Source organism: Aspergillus brasiliensis, assembly GCF_001889945.1.
Source record: "Aspergillus brasiliensis CBS 101740 unplaced genomic scaffold ASPBRscaffold_3, whole genome shotgun sequence".
Taxonomy (NCBI): Eukaryota; Fungi; Ascomycota; class Eurotiomycetes; order Eurotiales; family Aspergillaceae; genus Aspergillus; species Aspergillus brasiliensis.
The window spans coordinates 2,346,510-2,367,061 of record NW_027137444.1 but is presented as its reverse complement, the minus strand read 5'-3'; the positions used below and the strand labels follow the sequence as shown (position 1 = coordinate 2,367,061).

General features: G+C 53.4%; 6 protein-coding genes across 6 annotated transcripts; 4 read left to right on the top strand and 2 right to left on the bottom strand.

Moving 5' to 3' along the window:
• Positions 1 to 29: 29 nt before the first annotated feature.
• On the bottom strand, positions 30 to 649 carry ASPBRDRAFT_40200 (uncharacterized protein). The gene has a single exon (XM_067624299.1). The coding sequence runs from the start codon at positions 564 to 566 to the stop codon at positions 216 to 218; it is 351 nt and encodes a 116-aa protein (XP_067482208.1). The 5' UTR covers positions 567 to 649; the 3' UTR covers positions 30 to 215.
• Positions 650 to 4,163: 3,514 nt separating this feature from the next.
• Positions 4,164 to 4,964, top strand: ASPBRDRAFT_52938 (6-phosphogluconolactonase; the record flags this gene model as incomplete). Its single annotated transcript, XM_067626976.1, has 1 exon — positions 4,164 to 4,964. One exon carries the CDS (start codon positions 4,164 to 4,166, stop codon positions 4,962 to 4,964), a length of 801 nt encoding a protein of 266 aa, XP_067482207.1.
• A 675-nt stretch (positions 4,965 to 5,639) lies between these two features.
• Positions 5,640 to 7,429, top strand: ASPBRDRAFT_193645 (uncharacterized protein; the record flags this gene model as incomplete). The annotated part of the gene is made up of 2 exons (XM_067620653.1): positions 5,640 to 5,687; positions 5,831 to 7,429. 2 exons carry the CDS (start codon positions 5,640 to 5,642, stop codon positions 7,427 to 7,429), a joined length of 1,647 nt encoding a protein of 548 aa, XP_067482206.1.
• Positions 7,430 to 10,339: 2,910 nt separating this feature from the next.
• ASPBRDRAFT_52936 (uncharacterized protein) lies at positions 10,340 to 16,227 on the top strand (the record flags this gene model as incomplete). Its single annotated transcript, XM_067626975.1, has 7 exons — positions 10,340 to 10,497; positions 10,598 to 13,398; positions 13,479 to 13,741; positions 13,797 to 13,907; positions 14,512 to 15,261; positions 15,478 to 16,203; positions 16,225 to 16,227. The coding sequence occupies 7 exons, from the start codon at positions 10,340 to 10,342 to the stop codon at positions 16,225 to 16,227; spliced, it is 4,812 nt and encodes a 1,603-aa protein (XP_067482205.1).
• A 426-nt stretch (positions 16,228 to 16,653) lies between these two features.
• On the bottom strand, positions 16,654 to 19,368 carry ASPBRDRAFT_119314 (uncharacterized protein; the record flags this gene model as incomplete). Its single annotated transcript, XM_067617243.1, has 1 exon — positions 16,654 to 19,368. The coding sequence occupies one exon, from the start codon at positions 19,366 to 19,368 to the stop codon at positions 16,654 to 16,656; it is 2,715 nt and encodes a 904-aa protein (XP_067482204.1).
• Positions 19,369 to 19,766: 398 nt separating this feature from the next.
• ASPBRDRAFT_40193 (uncharacterized protein) lies at positions 19,767 to 20,512 on the top strand. Its single transcript, XM_067624297.1, has 2 exons — positions 19,767 to 19,786; positions 19,846 to 20,512. The coding sequence occupies exons 1-2, from the start codon at positions 19,784 to 19,786 to the stop codon at positions 20,029 to 20,031; spliced, it is 189 nt and encodes a 62-aa protein (XP_067482203.1). The 5' UTR covers positions 19,767 to 19,783; the 3' UTR covers positions 20,032 to 20,512.
• Positions 20,513 to 20,552: the final 40 nt, after the last annotated feature.

The window sequence follows — 20,552 nt, the reverse complement described above, 5'->3', positions numbered from 1 at the left end:
TGCCAGTAGTTATCCTGCATAGATTACATGCCACTTCTTACGTATGTAGTGCTAGGGTTCTGGTGATTCTTTCTTTCACTGTTGAGTGCTGCAGCTGCAGCTGCTCAAGACCGACTTGACTACTGGCTGACACAGTAAGTGACCTCAGTAAGTAGTAATTAACTACTACTAATTGATAAACCAACCTAAACTGTACTTTTACTTTACATCTGCCTCTACCTCACATGCATGCCAACGAGGCTTGGTCTGGCTGCGTCAACCACCCCTCGTCCGCTCATCGTCGGTTTTTCTCCTCTCGTTGGTGCTTCGCTCCCAAAGCCGAGGGTCGTGTCGTCATGACTGATCCTGGTGGATGGAGTCGTCCGGGGCGATCGCCTGGACTGTTGGGTACTGGTTTCGATCTGCCATTCTCCTCTTCCCTCAGGAACACTCGTGGCCTTGCTGTACTTGTGGTTCGACAAATGAGAGCCCGAATGGCCGGTAATCGGCGTATCGGTTCGCCCTCGATGGTCACCTCCACCACCTCCACCGTTCCGCTCCCACCGTCTTTTTTGTGCCTTAGTCATTGCTAAGTCAGTCGAGCGCATGAGAAAGATGGGTCTATTGGAATTTTGCGAGAGCATAGAAAAAAAAAAAGGTGAAAAATGAGAATAATATGTGGACCTTTTCACCTTGGCGGAGCATGGGGTACCCTGGTGTCCTTTCCTTTTCTGTTTTTCTTTCAGTGGCTGCCTGCCACTGCTAAACCCAGCTAAACCTCCATTGAACAAGTGTCAGTCCAAAAACCCCCTAGTGAATGGGTGAACCATGATACCATCCTCGGGGTCTCCCAGGCTGTCGGAAGTACGGCGCTACCATTAATCGACCATGGCCCTGTTTCCGGAAGTGTACAAGCCTCACCTGCTGGATGCCAGTCTGCGATTGGCAGACCATGGATCGTAGCTATCATCATCATGATCTCTCCATGACAACCCGAACCCTGTCGATTATTCATCCTTCAAAAAGTCCTTTTTCAGTCAATTTACCATCAAAGTACTCCGTACTCCCGTACAAAGGTCAGGCATGAACCCTATCATTTGCCAATATTACCTCAGCCTCGTGCAAAGGCCTGCGGCTGTGTTGCATACCGTGACTCGCGAGGCGGTTACGGGCTCCACCCCGGGCGTTTCAGACTCTTCTGACTTCTGTCAGACATGAAAGGAAACCCCCCCCCCCTCTTTCGCCATGCCATGCCCATCATTCCTCGCAGGTTTGATCGGGCAGTCGATCCATGCTGTCCGGTTTAAGGCATTCTGGCCAATTTCATCCTCCTGATGCAATATCGATGTAGACATACGGACTATAGGAATGTTCTACCGGCTCGGGCCTTTCCCAGCTGCCTAACTATCCAGTAGCACTACCATTCTAAGCTACCCATCCGGGCGCAGTGGACATTCCTTGATCGCCCGTCATTCGGCTTACAACGGAACCCGTTTCCGTGCTCTCACTCTGCGCCGTCGTTGTCGTTGCTGCACCCTGGGGGCTAGCGGATGGTCTGATCCATTTTTTCTCGCTCTCACGCTGGCTGCTGGATAAAAGAAAAAATACTTGATTTATTTCGTATCTTGAGTTGCGCTTGGGAACCCAGCCAAAGCCGGCTTGTCTTGGTAAGTGTGGCTAGCGAGCTAGCTGCAGTTCGATTTCGTCTCCCTTCGCAGTGGGGAAAAGGAAACCAAGCCGAAAACCCGAATCCCTACTCCCGTTCCCCTACCCTGCCATGCATTGGGGGGAGGGGGATGGAGTGAGCTAGTTGGCCTGGGATCCATGCCTGCGGTGTCGAGCACCGCAGATGCTTGACTTCTTTTCCCTCGTGCGTATGCGTTTGTGAGGGCCGTGAGATCCTTGAGGCATTTTCTGCTTATGTACGGGGTAAGATGCTTGTGCTATTTTTGTTGATCTCTCTCTTTCCTCCTTCGTAGTGTCCGGTAATTCGCCGATCCGCGATGGCCATGCAACTACTCCGTACAGACTAGATGCCTTCCCATCTCAGCATCACGGCTCATTGCCAAGAATGGGAATGATGACAGCTATGGACTTAGGTCGGATGTTCACTTTGGGTGACACCAACCGCCAACCACCACCCCGGAACGCTTTGCTGTACCTAGCAATCCATACAGCACTCCATCTGTACTTCATTCCCCTCTTCAACCCCACTCTGGAAAGGATAATGCTGGCTGCTGCTCCAGGTGCAGCAGTATAACCAGTAGCCACATCCTATAGTCTTCCCCATATTGCATACGGGGACTTGGAAGACAGGTCGTCTGGTGCAGAGCGAAGGATGCACGGCAGGTCCGTGTCACCTGATATGCCTTGCCCATGCGTCTTTTCTGTCAAACGGACATAACCACGAGTCATGGCCGATAGAATTTTGACGTATTCTGGGACGGGGATCACGGTCTCAGAAAAGGAAGTAGACCTGCATAGTACATACTTTACAGTGCGTAAAACTATCACCCCGGACCGGACCATGCATCGGCTGTATGAAAAACAAGGTATGTATTGAGGTTGATACCATACTCTCAATCGCAACGGGAGTTGCGGAATTCAGGCACATGTAATTTTCCTTGCCAAGAGGACCGCTTTTCTTTCTGTCTGTCTGTTCTCCAAAGCGATTCAGAGAATGGCATGCCTTGACTTCCGGGCTTTTCCACTTCTCTCCAGGCTCTTACGGGGCAAAATAGGGCCATTGCCATGATGGTGCCGACCTGCACCGATGCACTAATACTGATACCGCTAGTTTAGGCCAGTCACCCGGGTGCCAGCATTGCCTTATGGAGGTCATTCCTCCTGCTGGACTCTTTCTCTGGCATCTGCAGGATGGTGTAATCGCGCGTGAGCATCCGGTCCGCACCCCGTTGGCGGTAATGCACGAGGACTAAAACGTCAGTGCCTACGACTTGTCCTATCTACTTTGTCTCTTGCTTCCAATCTTGAGTGGTGGTGTTGAACCGCCGAGGGTCCAACACTGCCAATCACCATCGGTGATGCTTTAGTCACGGTGCAGCGGTAATTAGTTCGTTAGTTCGTTATTTAGTTAGCAGCACCGTAAACTAACTAACTAGTTAGGATGTGGATAGATAGCAAGTAGTAGTAGTAGTAGTAGTAGTAGTAGTAGTAGTAGTAGTAGTAGTAGTAGTAGTAGTAGTAGTAGTCAGTAGTCAGTAGGTGAAGATTCCCAGTTCCTCCCAACTGGAGACAACGAGACGTTACGGTGACATCATCTCACATGCATCCGTTTCTCTTCCGTCTGTCCCTTTCTCCTCCATTGAGAGACCAGGAACAGACGAGGCATCAAAACAGGGAAAATCCGCAATTCTTGAACAATGGTGTTTATCCAGTATTCCCCGTCTTTCTAGAGCTCTCGAGGGTGGGATGAGGGCATAAGACGAGCGCGAGAGAACCTCGCCGAATATCCGAGCCTGAGGGTCGAGATAGGGACTTTCTCTCTTATCGAGCGGGTTACAATCAACCCATTAAGCTCGTTCCTGCAAAGAGCTTCCCTTCTCCCACCAACCCCCCTTGGCTATGGCATCAACAACGACGTCATGGTTAGGATCTGGGACTTGCCAGATCTCCCACCAACTGACTATCGCGCAATTCTAGACTACACTACACACTGCAGCTATCAACTGACAACCCGACATTGTAACGAGTGACTCGCCAATCCATGGAAGCGACCGGTCATTACTAGTGTCTTCCTGACGAAGATTGGGTTCCCCTCCCCGTTCCCTTCTTTCCTATCTTCCCAAGGAATGCTTTCCACATCATGATGCTGTAAGACAAACTAATATTCATGGGAGGAGGGGGCTTCCTGGACTGGTTGTGGATGGTGCAGGAACGTGTTCCCAGTTGCGCCCGAGTTGTGATTCGCTTTCGGCAGGTACGGAGCCTTTCCAACGTCTCCTCTGGTGCCCCGCCACACCCCGCCTGAAGCTGTTGACCGAAAACCACCACCACCACCACCACCACCACCACCACCACCAACTACCAACTACCAGCTAAGCCAGCGACCGAGAACACTTACTCTTTCTTCTCTTCCTTCAACCCGTGAAATCTTTTTTTCTTTTCTCATCTTCACTCCCTCTCCACCTTTCATCTCACCCGCGTCTTATCTAGCCGTAACAATGGCCGGATCTGCTCCCAACCTCTACAGCTTCCCCAACAACGACGCTTTGGCCCAGCAATTGAGGCCCTACGTCCTGCGGTGTCAGAACTCCGCCCTCAGCCGTCACAGCACATTCCGCGTTGCAGTCTCTGGTGGCTCCCTTCCGAAAGTCCTCGCCCAGGCTCTGCTGGCCCCTGGAAATGGCTCCCCCGAAGATACCGCTCAGTTTTCCAAGTGGGACATCTTCTTTGCCGATGAGCGCGCCGTGCCCCTCGATCACGAAGACAGCAACTACCGCCTGCTGAAGGAAGAGCTACTTAGCAAGATCCCCTCGGAACTGGGTGCTCCGACCGTGCACACGATCGACGCCGATCACGTCAACGATGACGATCCGCAGGAGTTGGCGGATTTGTACCAGGAAGAGCTGATGCGCTCCTTTGCCGCCAAGGATAGCGTCAAGCTGCCCGTTTTTGATCTGATCCTGCTGGGATGTGGCCCCGACGGCCACACCTGCAGTCTCTTCCCCGGACACGAATTGCTGCGGGAGAAGGATGCCTGGGTGGCTGCCGAGAGCAATTCTCCCAAGCCGCCCCCGAAGCGCATTACCCTGACTTTGCCCGTGGTGACGCACGCCCTTAACATCGCCTTTGTTGCTACTGGTGGTGGAAAGAAGGACATCATGAAGCAGATCTTCGACGCCGAGGAGGGCAGAGACCTGCCATCCGCTCTCGTCAACCAGGGTGGTGGCGAGAAGGTGAGCTGGTTCACCGATAATGCGGCTGTGGAGGGAGTCGCTTTCCCCAGACGTGGAAGCCTGTAAATTATGGGTGGAGTTGGTATGAAACTGCTTCGATGTCATGACTGGAGTGAAGGACGAGGGGGGAGAGTCATGGCGAGGCTACGGAAGGATTCGCCTAATCTCAAAATGGTCCCGTGGGTTTTACTGCTATTCGACCACCTGTATTAACTACCAGAGCAAGGGGGACGGCTTACGAACACGTATGTTCAAGTCTGGATGAACTGTTCATTACCTCCTATCTTCTAGCTGCTGGAAGGGTTTCTTCTTAGACTTGCCAAAAGTTTGTGTTATCTTTATCCTTTTGATATCACAGACGGGTCTTAATTGAATGAACGAGGATGATTCTATCATGATAATTGAGCTATCTGCCTCTATTTCTGATTATATTGGCATACATTTTACTTATCCCTGGAGTATATCCATGTAGACATGCATAATGAATGAATGATAGCTGTTCATGCAGATGAGCGCGATCCACCTGACGCAGTGCCAAGCTTTGCCCTGGGGGAAAGGCGGAACTTCACCGCAAGACGGGCAACCACGGACCTGCCGTCCTCAGCCTGAGCTCAGGCCTCGTCTATTTACAACGACGGTTTCCGGGCAGCGTATCTATTCCCCCGGTGAGAGACCCCATCTTGGACTGATCTAATTGCAATCAGTCGAACTGTCACACATATGATTTGATCTTCAGCAATCATGCCCATTCCAACGCGTTCCCTTTCGCTTCGTGAGCCCCGCAAGCAGGTTAGTGTCGTCGCATCTGTTAGTAGCCCATTCCACCTTTTTCCCCCCCTAGCGCCGTCTTTTGTCCATGAGAGCCACCCATCCCTCGTGTGCATTATCCTTCCACCAACACTACCGACTGACGTCTGTTAACATCAATAAAGAGTTCTACTACAGCGCGCACGACGACGACGACGACGACGACGACGACGACGACGACGACGACGACGGGTAAACCAGCATCCACGACCTCGAATTCAACAGCAAACAGCACATCTTCAAGCGCTGCGACCAGCAATGAGAACCTCGTGACTCGGAGCAAGAGCCTCCTGCCTATTCGCGATGAGGGTCGTGCGACTAGACCCTCTCGTTTACAACAACTGTCTGAACCCCGCGTAGCCCAGAGGCCAAGCAAGCCCTCGGACAAGGGTCCGCAGTCGCAATCGAATACGCCCGCCCAGGAGAATACCGGCTTAACCCGTCGTCAGAGCCTGATCAGACCGAGCCCTTTGAAGCCATCACCATCTCTGAAGCCTACGGTTACCTCGTCGAGAAGGCCAACTGTTGCGCCGAGTCCGTCATCACCGATCAAACAAGAGATACCCTCGAGACAAAATGGACGGCCGTTGTCCCCGAAGAAGATTGAGACACCCTCAAGACAGAATGGACGGCCGTTGTCCCCGAGGAAGATTGATATGCCTCCGCCCCCGCGACTTGCCCGGTCGGCCTCGCTCAGACAGCCTGCTGCTCCGAGCTCGAGCACGCCACCAGTGACCAGAGGTCATACGCGACACCGCAGCCAGGGAATCGCACTGCCTTCGGCTCAATCTCCGAGGAAAGTTGAGCCTCCTTCGCCATTCCCTACCTCCGCCACTGTACGGTCACGGGTCCAGCCCTCGACTTACCAACAAGCGCTCTCCCCAAAGAAGGTGGCTAAGCCAGCATTCACAACACAAGCGGCTGATTCACCCGCCGTGGATGCAGGTACTTCGTTACTTCCTTCGTCTTGGCCGGAAATTGCGGCGCTACAAACAGAACTCTTACAATTGAGCTTGGTTCATCTGTCTTCATGCAGACAGCACAACGAATGGGAGACTACTGCTGAAGCACGACTACGGAGCGATTATAACTCGGTGGCAAGCGACTATCGAGCGGCCTTGGACGATGAGAAGGAGTACCAGAGACAGCTCAACGGGCACGCGTTGCATCACTGGCTCGAGAACGCGCGTGAGCGAAATGAACAACGAGGCTTTGCGGAGCAGATTCGCATACTTTCTCAGGTGGCAGAAGAAGTCTACAGTCTATCTGACAACTTGGAAGGACGGCACACACTGGCTGTCCAGGAATTTGAAGCCTGGTTTCAAGAAGTTGAGGAGATCCGAACATTCCGTCTTCATCATGGTCGTAATTTGGACCAAGTGGTCTTTATCGATCCCTTGAACCATGGTTGGCGGGACAAGACATCCGCTTTGGTCATGAAGCTTGATCTGTGCCTGAGGCAGCTGCAGAGTCTTGACATTCTTGGATATGGAGACCCGGGACCCTTGGGCGACTCCGCGCTGTTCCGAACAGCAAAGGGTCTGGAGGAAATGGCCAGCATGATGGTTGAGGAGCTGACCACGATCCGTAAGATTGAAAGCGACGTCGTAAAGTCAGAGCGCGAGTGGGTTAGTCAGCTGGCTCGGCAATTGACTGCAAATGCGGCACATGATCAGAAGCTCCCAACAGTTGGAATGTGGAGACGGCTGTCGTTGAACTCATGAAAATTCCGCTGTATGCCGAAGAATTGCAGTGCAGGTCAAACTGCGAAGTCCTTGTCACGGTTAACCGGTTCGGTTATTGGACCCCCATGCTAAACCCTATCTTCCCCAGGGGTATAGCGTGCAGTGTGCTGCTTCTGCCGGATCTACTAGCGTAAGCGGAATCGAACCATGGAAGCGATTCGCAGGCACCGTCTGCATAGTCAGGCATGCATGTGTCATCCAAGGGTCACAAAAACCGGTTCTCGCAGAAGTCCAGTTCCCAACGAGAGAGCAAATCATTCGCCCAAAATCTGCGCTAGCCCTTCCTAGCCGGCTTCTGGCCAGCGGCCGGACAACTTTCGGGGTGCTTAATGATACTACGGCCGGATATCGTGGCCCTTTGAGATTCTAGAAGCTCAACCATCCCACTTTCATTCTTGATTCTGGGGACACGGCTGGACAAACCTGTTCACCCGACCAGCGGCTTCTCGCGCGCTTGTGACGAAAAGGGAGAAAGGGAGGAGAGTGTGATGGTCTGAGATTTTTGATCCCTTCCCTTTGTCCGTGTTTGGGGGGGTATCCGTTGTCTTTCTTGCATGTTCCATGAAAGTCTAAGAACTGTTCCTTCCCCTCCCAAGAATCGGTCTGCGCTGTTCGTGAATCTGTGCTACCAATGGCCATGTTTCACTGCGGGAAGGTCTACAGCAGTGTAGGCCTCGGCTTGCGACAAGCATGGTTGATTTGACCGCTGGCTACATCAAGCTCTGCCTTGTGTTATTCCGCGGACGCTGTGCGCATCCGTGCAGATCAGTTGGGTGAATGTGGAACCCTCCAGTGTCTGATGATGAGCCCAACGTACTAAGGAAGATAGTAGGAAACAGGTTCTTCTCGGTCCAATTCCTGACCGGATTCGCCAGTCTTGGACTGAGAGCGCTCCGATGTAGGCTCACCCATCGCGTATAGATACTGTCGAGGTAATGAAAATGGATCACCTCTTGGTTGCTCCCCGGAAAGGAAGAGGGGTAGATGACGATCGATTCTCTTCAGGTGTAGGAGGGAGGACAGGTAACTGTATTGCGTAAACCGGTCCTTAACCGGGGAGTAGGGGGATGGGATGACCGTACTTTCCTGACACGAGGATCAGTTTATATACAATTCCGCCATCCGCAAAACGCCCCATTAGTTAGCGCGGTCTGTGACTAAGCAGCTTGACGTGGGGGAAGTGTCGTCATCGCCGTTGGTCTTTCCGAAGCATCACCACAACTGGAACTGCCAATTGATTTCTTTTACCTGAATCTCGACCTCTTGAGTGACACTCTCGGGTGGTATTCTACCACTACAAGTACTAGTAGTACTAGTAGTCAACCCGGTCAAGCTTCAGCCAGAGCCCACAGTAACCTTTCCCTCCTCCCTCTCCGTCCACCCCCAAGTCCAACTAAACAGTAGTAGTAGTAGTAGGGCAGGTAGACAGGCAGACAAGGCTCCACCCTCCAGCGGTGTAACTCTTTCCGGTCAACGATGCCTAGGATTTGCTTCAGCTACACACCCTCGCGGCCGGAGCCCAACGACTACTGTGGGATCTAATGCACCTCCTGGCGCTGGCCCTCCCTCCCCTTGTGCATTGGAGTCGTCTCGACTCAGTCCATCGACGATCGGGGACTCTCCCGAATGGGTAAGACTACCTGTCCTCGATGGCCGAGGCGGGAATCCTGTTGGGGAGAAGGAGGGAGGGAACGAGGACCATTGGATAAATCTTCCTGTAGGATGGAGGAGTAAGTAGTGACAATTACTAGTTTGTCTGTTCGAAGCAGTACTAGTAGTAGTTTACAGTAGTGTAGTTGTCTCAGCTGTGTATCCTCCGACTTACTGCTACTATATAAGGTGCATTCCTGTATCGCCCGGAATTCTTTCCCCTTCTCCCCTCCCCTCCCCCGAGATTACAGACAACCTGCATATTGTCCTGCAAAGTACTAATTCGGGGCTACTACTAGCTACCTATCCTTGACTTGAAAAAAGAGTAGTAAACCAACAGTGATGATTTCTAGAGTTTGTGCAGTGCTTGACGTGGTTGTGACCTGAACTGGTCCTTCTTCCCTCTTCTTCCCGATAGCCTGGGCCCGGTGGAGCTTTGGTGGTTCCTGTGCCCCCTCCCTCTCTTGCTTGCTTGCTTGTCTTTCCGCCAGTCTGTCTATCTCTCGTTCTGTTGTTCTCTAAAACTTTCGCTTTTCTTACCGCACTATCCGTCCTCTTCGATATTATTCTTCGATCCCCCCCTTCACTATCGGAAGAAAGAAGTACGAAGAAGTGCCAATCGGTACCAACCAAACCACCAAAGTCACATAGACTGTCGCAGCTGCTTCTTTTCCCCCCAACAAATCCCATCTACTACTGGTATGGAACACCCACCCCACTTTTATTCCGTTTTTCTTTTTCTTCCTCTTTTTTCATTTTTGTTTTCTGCTTTGATAGTTATTACTTGTCACTGCGGTCAATTATAAATCTTTTTCCCCAGCTGAACGGTGTTGATTGATTGTGTTGGGTTGGATTCCTTTGACTTATCAATTCCCGAGGGAACGTCTGGACCGTTCGCCATCCTCCCGTCACCACCACCTTAGCCTTTTTTCCTTCTCCTCTCCTTTTTCGTGTCGCTTTTCTTCTTTCCCTCTTGGAATCTCACACGCTACTCACTCGACCCCGCTGGCCATACCTCTTGCTTTTCGTTTCTTCTCATCTGAACCCTGTGTTTTTGCTTCCCTTCCTGACCAGCTTATGTCTACCCTTTCGTTTGAGAGCTTTGCGCCAACGCGATTTGCGCACGTTTGAGTCTGACGTCATTGAAGGTGTGGCAGCAGCAAACGTCCACTGCGCGCAATGCTCGAATCTCAAGTCGCCTGATCGTCCACCATCTGTCGTCTATTCATCGTCCCAGCCATGAAGGAATCGCTTTATGATCGCATCTGGCGCCGGGAATTGGGTGAGGACTCCCGGTTCGCGAGCATTCATGGCATCTACGGATCCAAGGATTGGGTGGAGAACCTGGATATTGTGAACGAACTGGGTGGGCATTCGGGCTGTGTGAATGCCTTGAGGTATGCTAACCTTGCGCTATATTCGTGAACTGTGTTTTGGAGGAATCGTTGTTGTGGGAAACCCTGTCTGATGAAATGCATCGCTTCTGACGCTGCGTAGTTGGTCGCGGTCAGGCCAGCTTCTCGCTTCGGGCTCGGACGACCAGCACCTGAACATCTATTCCTACCAACCCGATTCGTCCACCGCACCGTTTTCCCTGAATACAACCATCGCTACGGGTCACAGCGCGAACATCTTCTCGGTCAAGTTTATGCCACACTCCAACGATCGAACTTTGGTGACTTGCGCCGGTGATTCCCAGGTTCGCATCTTTGACATTGAATATTCCAGCAACAGCAGCAACAGCGTAGACGCCACTTCTGCCTTTTCTGCATCTGCACGGAGCCGAAGGTTTAACAACTTTTTCAACAATGCGCGCTACTTGAATGCGGGGAATACCAACGTCAGAGTTTATCGCAGTCATGCCGATCGGGTCAAGCGGATCGTTACCGAGTCGTCGCCGTATCTCTTTCTGACTTGCTCGGAAGATGGCGAGGTTCGTCAATGGGACTTGCGTCAACCCTCGACGGCATACCCAAAACCACGAGGCGGCCAAGGATACATGGCTTTTCGATCGGGACAGGACCACGACGACTCCAATGTACCGCCTCCGTTAATTTCCTACAAGAAACACCGACTGGACCTCAACACCATTTCGTGCTCCCCGAGTCAACCCCATTATATCGCGCTAGGAGGGGCCCACCTTCACTGCTTCCTTCATGACAGGCGCATGTTAGGCCGCGACTTGATGGCGGAGAGGGGTGATCCGGGTGCCTCGCCTAGCAGCAGCAGTCACGGCGAGCAGCTGATGGATCAGGCGACGCGGTGTGTGCGGAGATTTGCCCCGAACGGCCAGCAACGAATGAAAACGCGCGATGACGGGCATATCACTGCCTGTAAGATTAGCGACGCCAACCCGAATGAGATGGTTGTCAGCTGGTCCGGCGATCACATATATAGTTTCGATTTAATTCGGAGCCCAGATGCAAGGGAGGATGCGTCCAAGCGCCAATCCTCCGCCCGGACGACACCGGTCCCGCGTCGGCGCCGAGGCTCTAAGACTAGGAAGCGTAAGCGACAGAATGGGACCTCCATGTCCTCGCAGTCCAGCGGCAATCAGCCGCGACCTCGTCGTCGACCAAGAGAGCGACGCGATGAAGGCGAGCTGGCCTTCCGTGTCCGCTATGGTAATGGTGAGTCGGAGGACATTCCCCTCCCGTCTCTCTCTGAACACCATGCCGAGGTTCCCCAAAGGTTGCTGGAGCAGTCCCGATTGTCTGTGCTTAATGAAGCGCAAAGGCTCAGCATGCGCATTGCCAAGGATATGGTCAAGCTCCGTAAAGCGATGTTTTCGCTGGAGACGTCCTTACGCGAAGAATATGAGACCTCCAATCAAGCTGACCTGACACCGTTCACCGAGTCCTTTTCCACTGCACTGACCCTTGCGTCCATCTGCCTTCCACAGTTGGATGAGATTATGCGTACTTGGCGATACCCTGTCAATCCTACTCCCGATGTTGTGCGCTTCCAGCAAACCTTACGTCGGAACCGACAGACCTCCTGGCGGTTCATTCAAGCTGCAGGCACAGTAGCACGAGTTTTAGGGGGTGAAATCCAATACACCCCGGGAGATGTAGATCGTGACATGGAGCCCTTCCAACAGATACACTCGCCCTCGCTCGAACGCACGGTCGATCATAAGGAGCAGTTCGGTTACGATTTCATCAAGGCTATACTTCTTTTTGTGGAAGGTGGTCGGCAGGCTCTGTTGGCAGGTTTTAAGAAGAATGCAGCGGCCCGAGGCAACCTATCCAGATTTCCGGTAGCCGAGAATGCGGATGAAGATGCGATCGAGACCGTCTTGATTCCCTACCTGCAGAGACTGGCGGGTGACGTACCTGTTGTGAACGTGGACGCCTCGCGTTTTGAACATGATGACGCTCGTATCCTCTTTCCGACCCAGCGCCACGCCGTGGCAGCCTTTGCCAATGTGGTCAAATATCCAGTTGAAAGCCTCGTAGATACGGACCCCACCATGCGCAATGGGACATCAGCTGAAACCCCTAGCCGTACCCACGATCTGTTCCTATTAACACATTACTGGGTATTCAAGGTGGCTCGCGGGGTTCTCTTGGAGACTGGAACCGGGGTAGATTACGCCTTTTTTAGCCGGGCATTTGGAGGCCTGCGGACGAGGGTGGAAAGTGACTCCGAATCCGAAGTGGAGCCCGAGAGATCACAGAATGATCTTGAAGCTAACGTCGAGGAAGAGCCCATCCGCGATATCAATCTGAAGATCCTCCGAGGATCGCATCTCGCTACTCGAGAGAGGTCGGGGGTAGAGACAGGCGAATCATCAGGGATGCAGACACCACCATCCGATGATGACGACGAAGATGACGCCCTGGCATTGCCGGATCTCAACGACGACAGTGAGAATGAGATCGGCCTCCGCATTTGGGAGGAGGAAGAGCAGGACGAGGAAGAAGAGGACGAGAACGAGGATGAGGATGATGAGGATGATGACGACGACGATGAAGACGAGCTCGATCTAGACCTGAGCAGTTCTGACGATGACAGTGACGACGATTCCGAGGCTGCCGATCGTATGTTCAGGGAGTATGGCCTTCAACCCCGAGAAAGGGAGTATGTGGACGTTGATGTTCCTTGTTCCTCACACACCCGAGTCTACATGGGCCATTGCAACATCAAGACCGTCAAGGACGTCAATTACTTTGGCCTGGACGACGAGTACGTAGTAAGCGGTAGTGACTCTGGCCACCTATTCATCTGGGACCGGAAGACCTGCAAGTTAGTCAACATCCTCGAGGGTGATAGTGAAGTAGTCAATGTTGTGCAAGGTGAGAAATTTTCCCGGCCATGGGCATTTTATGTGGTTTCTTTTCTTGGGAGGCATATTAAAGCCAACGGTCCTTTGCAGGTCACCCGTATGAACCCACCATTGCGGCATCGGGAATCGACAACACCATTAAGGTCTTCTCGTCCGATCGACGCGCTCAAGAGGATGCTCGCCGTGGAATCAACATCCTGGACCCTGACAACCCAGCCAACACGCTTGGGTTTGGACCGAATGTCAGCACCATCGGTGGTCTGGGGAGTCGCAAGCGCTTGCATGATAGCTATCGAATCATGAGCCAGAACGATGTAGACCGACAAGGCGGGATGAGCGAAGCATACATTACTGTAGGTTTCCCAGCTGCCATATATAGCATTGGCTTTGCATTAACGAACAAAACAGAGGCACATGCTGGCCCGTCTGGCGGCAACCCTGCGAGACCAACGGCACGGTGTAACGGTGGGCGAAGGAGGTGAACATGCTACGCTTGTTCTCGATGATAACAGCTGCCATGTATGTCTAATATGACCCCAACCATCCATAACAGCGCCCCCCTGTCCGCTGACTGAATGGAATTCCAGGTGATGTGATCTGACCTCTTTGACCGGACTTTTGGGAGGGTTGTCTCGGGCTGCCTACTACCCGGACTGCACCCGTTGACAGGATTCGTATTCTTTTCTCTTCCTCCAACCTCTAGCTTTACCTTCGTCGATGTTATTAATATTAGAATCTAGCCCCCCGCGTCATCACCCTGTGTCCTGTTTGGCGGTCGCTTCCCAGCAGTTCTGGTCACACCCCGTGCATCTCGGTTTTGGAGCAATGGGCCGGCGTTTTCTGGGGGTAAAAGCAAGCAGTTGAATGAAAATTATCAGATATTTTGACCAATTGTATAGCAGCAGAGCAACGTAGCAGGTTATCTAGTCGAAATCATTCAAGGTTACTGACTAGGGCTTCAAATCTTTTAGGATATCATAGTTTATCACCACGTGACCCTTATCGATTCCCCCGCATTTGTCCCTCCGATTTTTGGCTTTTTTCATTTTGCCTTTCATCTTCCCCATCTTACGCCTCGAATTCTCGACTTCTACCTCGATTGCTTTTCGCATTGAAAATGCAGACCCTACAGGACCGAGCGGACATTACCGCTCGTCTTTATGCTGATCCTCACAACCCCCACCTGTACTACAAACGAGGCCTTGTCCACCAAACCCTGGGCTTTCCCGATCTCGCATCCGCCGACGCATACCGCGCCCTCTCCCTGCTTGACTCGGTCGTCGATCCCGATGGCTGCGAATTTCATGCCACACGGCGGATTCAGGACGCGCCAGATGCTCCTGTGACAACCGAGGAGGGCGAGGACGACGACGACGAGGAGGAGGAGGATGATAATTTCACTCCCATCACACAAGACGAGTACGACTCCATCATTGGGGACGTCTACGCCCTTCTCGTGCGTAGCTTGGTCGATTGCGGCTGTTTCCGCGACGCCTTCGAATTCTGCGTGCGTGGACAGGGTCTCCTAGAGGATATGCCGCAGAACGAGCACAATGCCTCTGCGCAAGCCGTGCTCAAGAACCAGATGGCGATAATCCGGAAGAAATACGAAGCCCGTCAAGGAACTACCACTACCACCACCGGAAACGCCAACATTAACCCCAGCGCTCTGAACGCCCAAGGCTTCGCCAGACGAGTCCTCTACCCCTGGAACGAGCACGAACCGGACCGCAAGTCCCCCGAGACTCTGCAGCTCCTGAATGAGCGCCTCAAGGATGTTGCGCCTAAATGCGAGGTCCGCGCCGTCGCGCTGCCCGCTTTACACGGAACTACCACCACCGCATCCGAAGATGACGACGCCAACGAAGTTTCTGTCCAACTCGGTCTCTTCGCCAAAGAAGACATCGCCCCCAACGAGATCATCCTCCGCGAATCCTCCCTCCTCACCGCCACCAACCGTCTGCACGACGACCTCTGCGACGCCTGCAACGCCCCGCTGCCCGATCTCTCCTCCCCCAATCCGCCGGTCGCCTGCGACGGCTGCGCAGATACCATCTTCTGCTCGCAGGCCTGCCACGATGACGCCCAGCGCATCTACCACGGCGCCGTCTGCGGCCTGATGGAGAACCTCGAATCCATCGGCAAAGACATCCCCGACCCCAAGGACAAAGCCGATTACCTCTACCTCCTCCTTCTCGGCCGCACACTCGCCATGGCCGCTACCCAGGAACTGCATCCCCTTGATCTGCCCGAAGTGAAATACATCTGGGGCGATTTCCACGATCTCGACCTCAACAACACCACCACCACCACCACCAGTGAAGATGACAATGACAACGACCCAACAGCAACCCTCCCCTTCTCCTTCCAGCTCAACATCCTCCAACCAATGCGTCTCCTCGAAGAGATGGAAATAGACCCCTACGCTGCCCTCCCTCGCTTCGACACCTGGGTCCTGAATACCCTGTATGCTAAGTTCCGGGGCACTGCGTCGGGTCGCCTCTCGACGTGGGACGGTGGACCGGAGCTCTGTGCCGTGCATCCGCTTTGGTGTCTGGCGAATCATTCTTGTGATCCGAATGTCAGGTGGGAGTGGGGCGGGGAGATTACGTTCCGGGCGAGAGAGGAGAGTGAACGGGCGGTTTGGAAGAAGGTTAATGGTGGGGATGAGGTCCCTGTGAAACGAAGACAGGAGGCGGGAATCAAGAAGGATGAGGAGATTCTGAATCATTATTGTGATATTGGGTTGGATGTTAAGGAGAGGAGGGAGTGGGCGAGGGGCGCCTTGGGGGGTTGGTGTTTGTGCGAGAGGTGTGTTTGGGAGGCGGGGGAGAAGTGATTTCCAGTTTTCACTGTAGGCGTATGATGATGAGAGTATTAGCTTTTGGATAGAGGAGTTGGGGTTTGTGAAATAGGTTAGATGCATAGAGTAGCAGTGAATGATAGATAGATAGAGATACCCAGGTAGAATCTAGAAAAAAGAGGGGAAATAATTGAAATGGATGCTACTATCATGTCTTTGTATGGAAGCTGATGAAACCGTTTGCAAATGATACGGCAATGCAAATGAGTATTTATCAATACATAGTCCCTAATATAATATAAAGATTTTGGAGAAAAGAAAAAAGACTCTTCCTTGAGTTTCAGATTCTTCATTTCAATCCGGTATAGAACAACCAATTCCCAAGCCTAAACATATACCTTGCAAATAACCCATCTGATTTCCACCTCACTACCCTTCCATTACGTTCAATCTATTCCCACCTTAATCGCGCCGACGGGGAGGTGTCTTAGATGGAGATCTGCGCCGTCTCGGTGGCGGAGACCGTGACGGAGACAACGAGTCAGAGTACCGACGACGCCGGGGAGGAGCATCGCCACGACCACCTCCGCGCGGCGGGGTAGGAGAGCGCGAGCGGGAGCGCGAGACAGAAGCATCACGAGGGGCACGACGACTAGGCGGCGCGCGACGCTCAGGTGTACGAGAACGGGAACGAGACCCGGAGATGCTCCTTTCGACCCGCCGGCGGGAAGGAGGAGGAGGCGACCGAGACTCCGAGTACCGTTTGGTACCTCCGCGAGCGGGAGCGGCGGCCCGACGTGGAGGAGGGGATACAGATCGGGAGACGGATCTGGAGTAGCTTCTGTCTCGGCGCGCGTGGGTGTCTCGCTTGCTGCGAGGCGGAGGGGTGACGGACCGGGACAGCGAGCGTCTGGGAGAGCGGGAATCGTATGAGCGATCGCGCGGCCGGCGAGGAGGAGTTGGGGACGCGGAGGATCGTCTGCGGGGGGCGGCGGGAGAGCGGGACCGACTGTAGGAGACGGAGCGTCGGCGGGACTTGGGCGCCGGGGATCTCGACCGCGAAGGAGTGTAGCTGTAGCTGCGGCGCGAGGATCCGGACACGGACCGGCTGTAGGATCGGCCGCGGCTGACGGAGCGTCTGCGGCCACGGCCTGGAGAGGGAGAGCGGGAGTAGGAGTAGGAGCGGGAGCGGGAGCGAGAGCGAGGAGTACAGGTTGAGCAGCTGGTCGGGTGAGATACCACGGACTCGGAGTCGGAGTCGGCGCCGGCATCGCGTTGGGGCAATGCAGGCACGGTGGGCTTGGGGAGGTTCTTGAGATGCTCGCGCATGTCCTCCGTCAGTATACCCATGCCGATGCTGGTGAAGTAGTTGATCGAGAAGCGCGTGTTGCGGGGGTTGTCCAGGGGGAAGAGGCCCTCGAAGCTGGGGCGCAGGATTTCATCCCGCATGCGTTCTTGCAGCTTCGGCAGGCCCAGGTGCTCTCCGAGGTCTTGGAATAGGATCTTAATAAAGATACGGCTGCTAGATGTCGTCTCCTCCTCGTTCATGTGGATGATGGACATGACGTGCCAGCCAATCGCGTCAGTGCTAATCATATGGCCGAAGAAGCGGGCAATGTTGCGAAGTCGGTTCGTTTCGTAGCGATGGATTGTGTCGTAGTACTTGGCAAACGCCGCTTCGAAGAGATCGGACCAGAAGCGGTTGATCTTCGCGAATCGCTCACCGATCAGGCCGTAGAACTTGGAATACGTGCGCTCCTGGGAGCAACACTCAATGACCATCGACGGGAGCTCGGGTTCGAGGCCAGCTGGTAGCGAGATCTTCATCAACTTGTGACAGCATTCTTCGAAATCGATACTCGACATGATTGTCAGGTATATCGTCCTCCGCAGGTTCACCAGGTCTGTGTTGGTCTGATCCTTGATGTCCATCTTCCGCTCTTCCTCGGATTCTTCATCGGAGCTCTCATCTGACTCGTCTTCGTCGTCCTCCTCCTCATCGCTACCCTCACCCAGAATCTCTGCCTTCAGCTTTTTGTAGGCCTCTTCGTGCTCCTCCCATTCGGCATCGTACTTGAAGATGTTAAGGGAATCTTGCGTTTCAATCTCGTCATCGAGTCCGATCTGGTGCGTTATTTGGTCTTCCTCCTCGATCAAGTCCAACTCTTCCTTGATCGCCGGGTTATCCTTGTACCTATCCTTCCGGACCTGGAACAACACCTCAATCATGTATTGTACTCGCTTATCGATATCGGCTTCGTGAAGAATATTCCGGAATTGGTCAAACACCGCCAGGGCAATAGGACCGCTCATCTCCTCCAGATGCTGACCAACCTCGCGAGTCAGACCGACAGCAATCTCAACACTGTCATCTGTGGGCTTGTGAAGCAGCAACAGAAGAATCTGCGCGGCCAGCATCTCGTGCGCGACCTGCTGGTTGCACAGATGGGCGATGAAAGTGGTGGAAGATATGCAGACTGCCTTGTCGTTTCTCTTGAACGCCTTTCGGAACTGGACGATGAGACGGTTGAGCAGCAGCTCGCCGACTTGGGGCAATTTGGTGTTCACAATAGCCGCCATTGCCGCGTAGATGGGGGTAAAAGGTAAACTGGCCGCCTGAGCTTTCATGATACTTCTGCAAAACAGCCCGCGACCGCGCACCAGGTTTTCGCCAAAAAGCTCCGGGACAATAAACTTGATGTTGGAAACGTTGACCTTGTTGATGAGACCGTTGATCGACTTCTTCAAAGCCTCCCATGCCATCCGCTGGTACTCCTTGCTAGTCTTGTCCGTAATCTGCGCCTGTAGCGCCCGTAGTCGCGCAGGAGGAATATAGGTACCACCCGACCGCATGTTCAAAAGCTTCTCATATTCTGCTTTAGCCGCAGCCTGCTTCTCTTCCTCCGTCATCGGCTTTCGAGCAGCCTCTTGCTTCTCATGTTGGCGGAGGCGCTCCGCGAGCTGTCGCTCTCTTTCAATCGCGCGTTCGGGATCGATGCGCGGCGCATCCGCACCGTCTCTGAGTGAGTCACCCGGGGGCGAGCGACGACGATTCGGCGAAGGAGACCGAGAGGGAGGTGAGCGTTTGCGGGAACCCGAGGCCTGAGGAGAGTAGGAAGTGCCTGGGGGCGGAGTAGGCACTCGCACCGCCGACTGCAAGACAACAGGGTCCGTCATGATCCTTTGCAGTCCACCGGAAAAGAAAAAGGGCTGCCAGTCGTGATGTCCGTAGAGAACACGACGTTGAACTGAAGCTCTATCGGGATGAGGCGTGAGGCGGCGAAGAAAGGTCTTAGCGCGTCTCCAGTCACGTGAGAGCTTAGTCGCCAGGCTGGCGCCGGCCGCTCTCTACTATCGCTATGGGATGAGGAAGTTCCAAACAGACCAGCCGCCATCGTCGCAGCAATTGTCACGCAAGACTCTCTTGATAGCGCATCATCATTATGGTATACTATTCGCGTCCGACCCTACAGCTTGTGAATGTTTGAAATCGCTGACTTGAATTGCACCGTAGCTGGGCTCCATCGTCGGATCCGCCATGCTCCTGGTCGCTACTGCGATCTTTCTCTACTACACCACCTGGACTTTGTTGATGGTACGTCTTTGCGCCTGGCTATCATTGTTTTCTACAACTATTGTTAATGACTTTGCTAGCCCTTCGTCGATCCGGGTCACCCTCTTCACGATCTCTTCCCTCCCCGTGTCTGGGCCATCCGCATCCCCGTCTTCCTTACTCTGCTCGGTTCCGCCGTGGTTGGAACATTCATAGGAATTGTGATGATCAACAGCAACAAGAAGAAGGCAGCTAAGGCTAAGGCCGCGGCCAAGAAGAAGACCTAAGCTCCTAAACAAAAAGAAAACCGACGTGGCGTTTGGAGGATGAGTTGGGTGGTGAACATGGCGACTCGAAACAGGTGGCATCATCTTATTCTGCATGTAACATTACTTTTTCCTATTCTTGTTCTTTCCAAGCTTTCCTCTTGATTGGGTTGTTCTATCAGCACAGCGTTCAATTACACCATCCGCATTCATCGCATTCTGCAAGCGTGCCGCGTGGTGAGGTAGGAAGGGGGAGGCGACGGCAAGTGACGAGCGTAGCCCCGGATGCTGCCCGGTCACTGGGTGAAGCGTTCCTGGTTTCTCTTGTGCCTTACCCAGGGCAACAAGATACATGCGTAGCCGAGTCTATGCGTGTCCTTCCCAATGGTCATGGCCACCATGTAGTAATCTTCCAGTCACGGCCAAGTCTCAACCGATGACGATTGAGGGGGACCTTACAGACGATGACAGTGCTCTTTCGCCATGCAGCCCCGTGACTCACTTCCGGCGACCAGCCACATCTGGCATCGGTTCTACCGCAT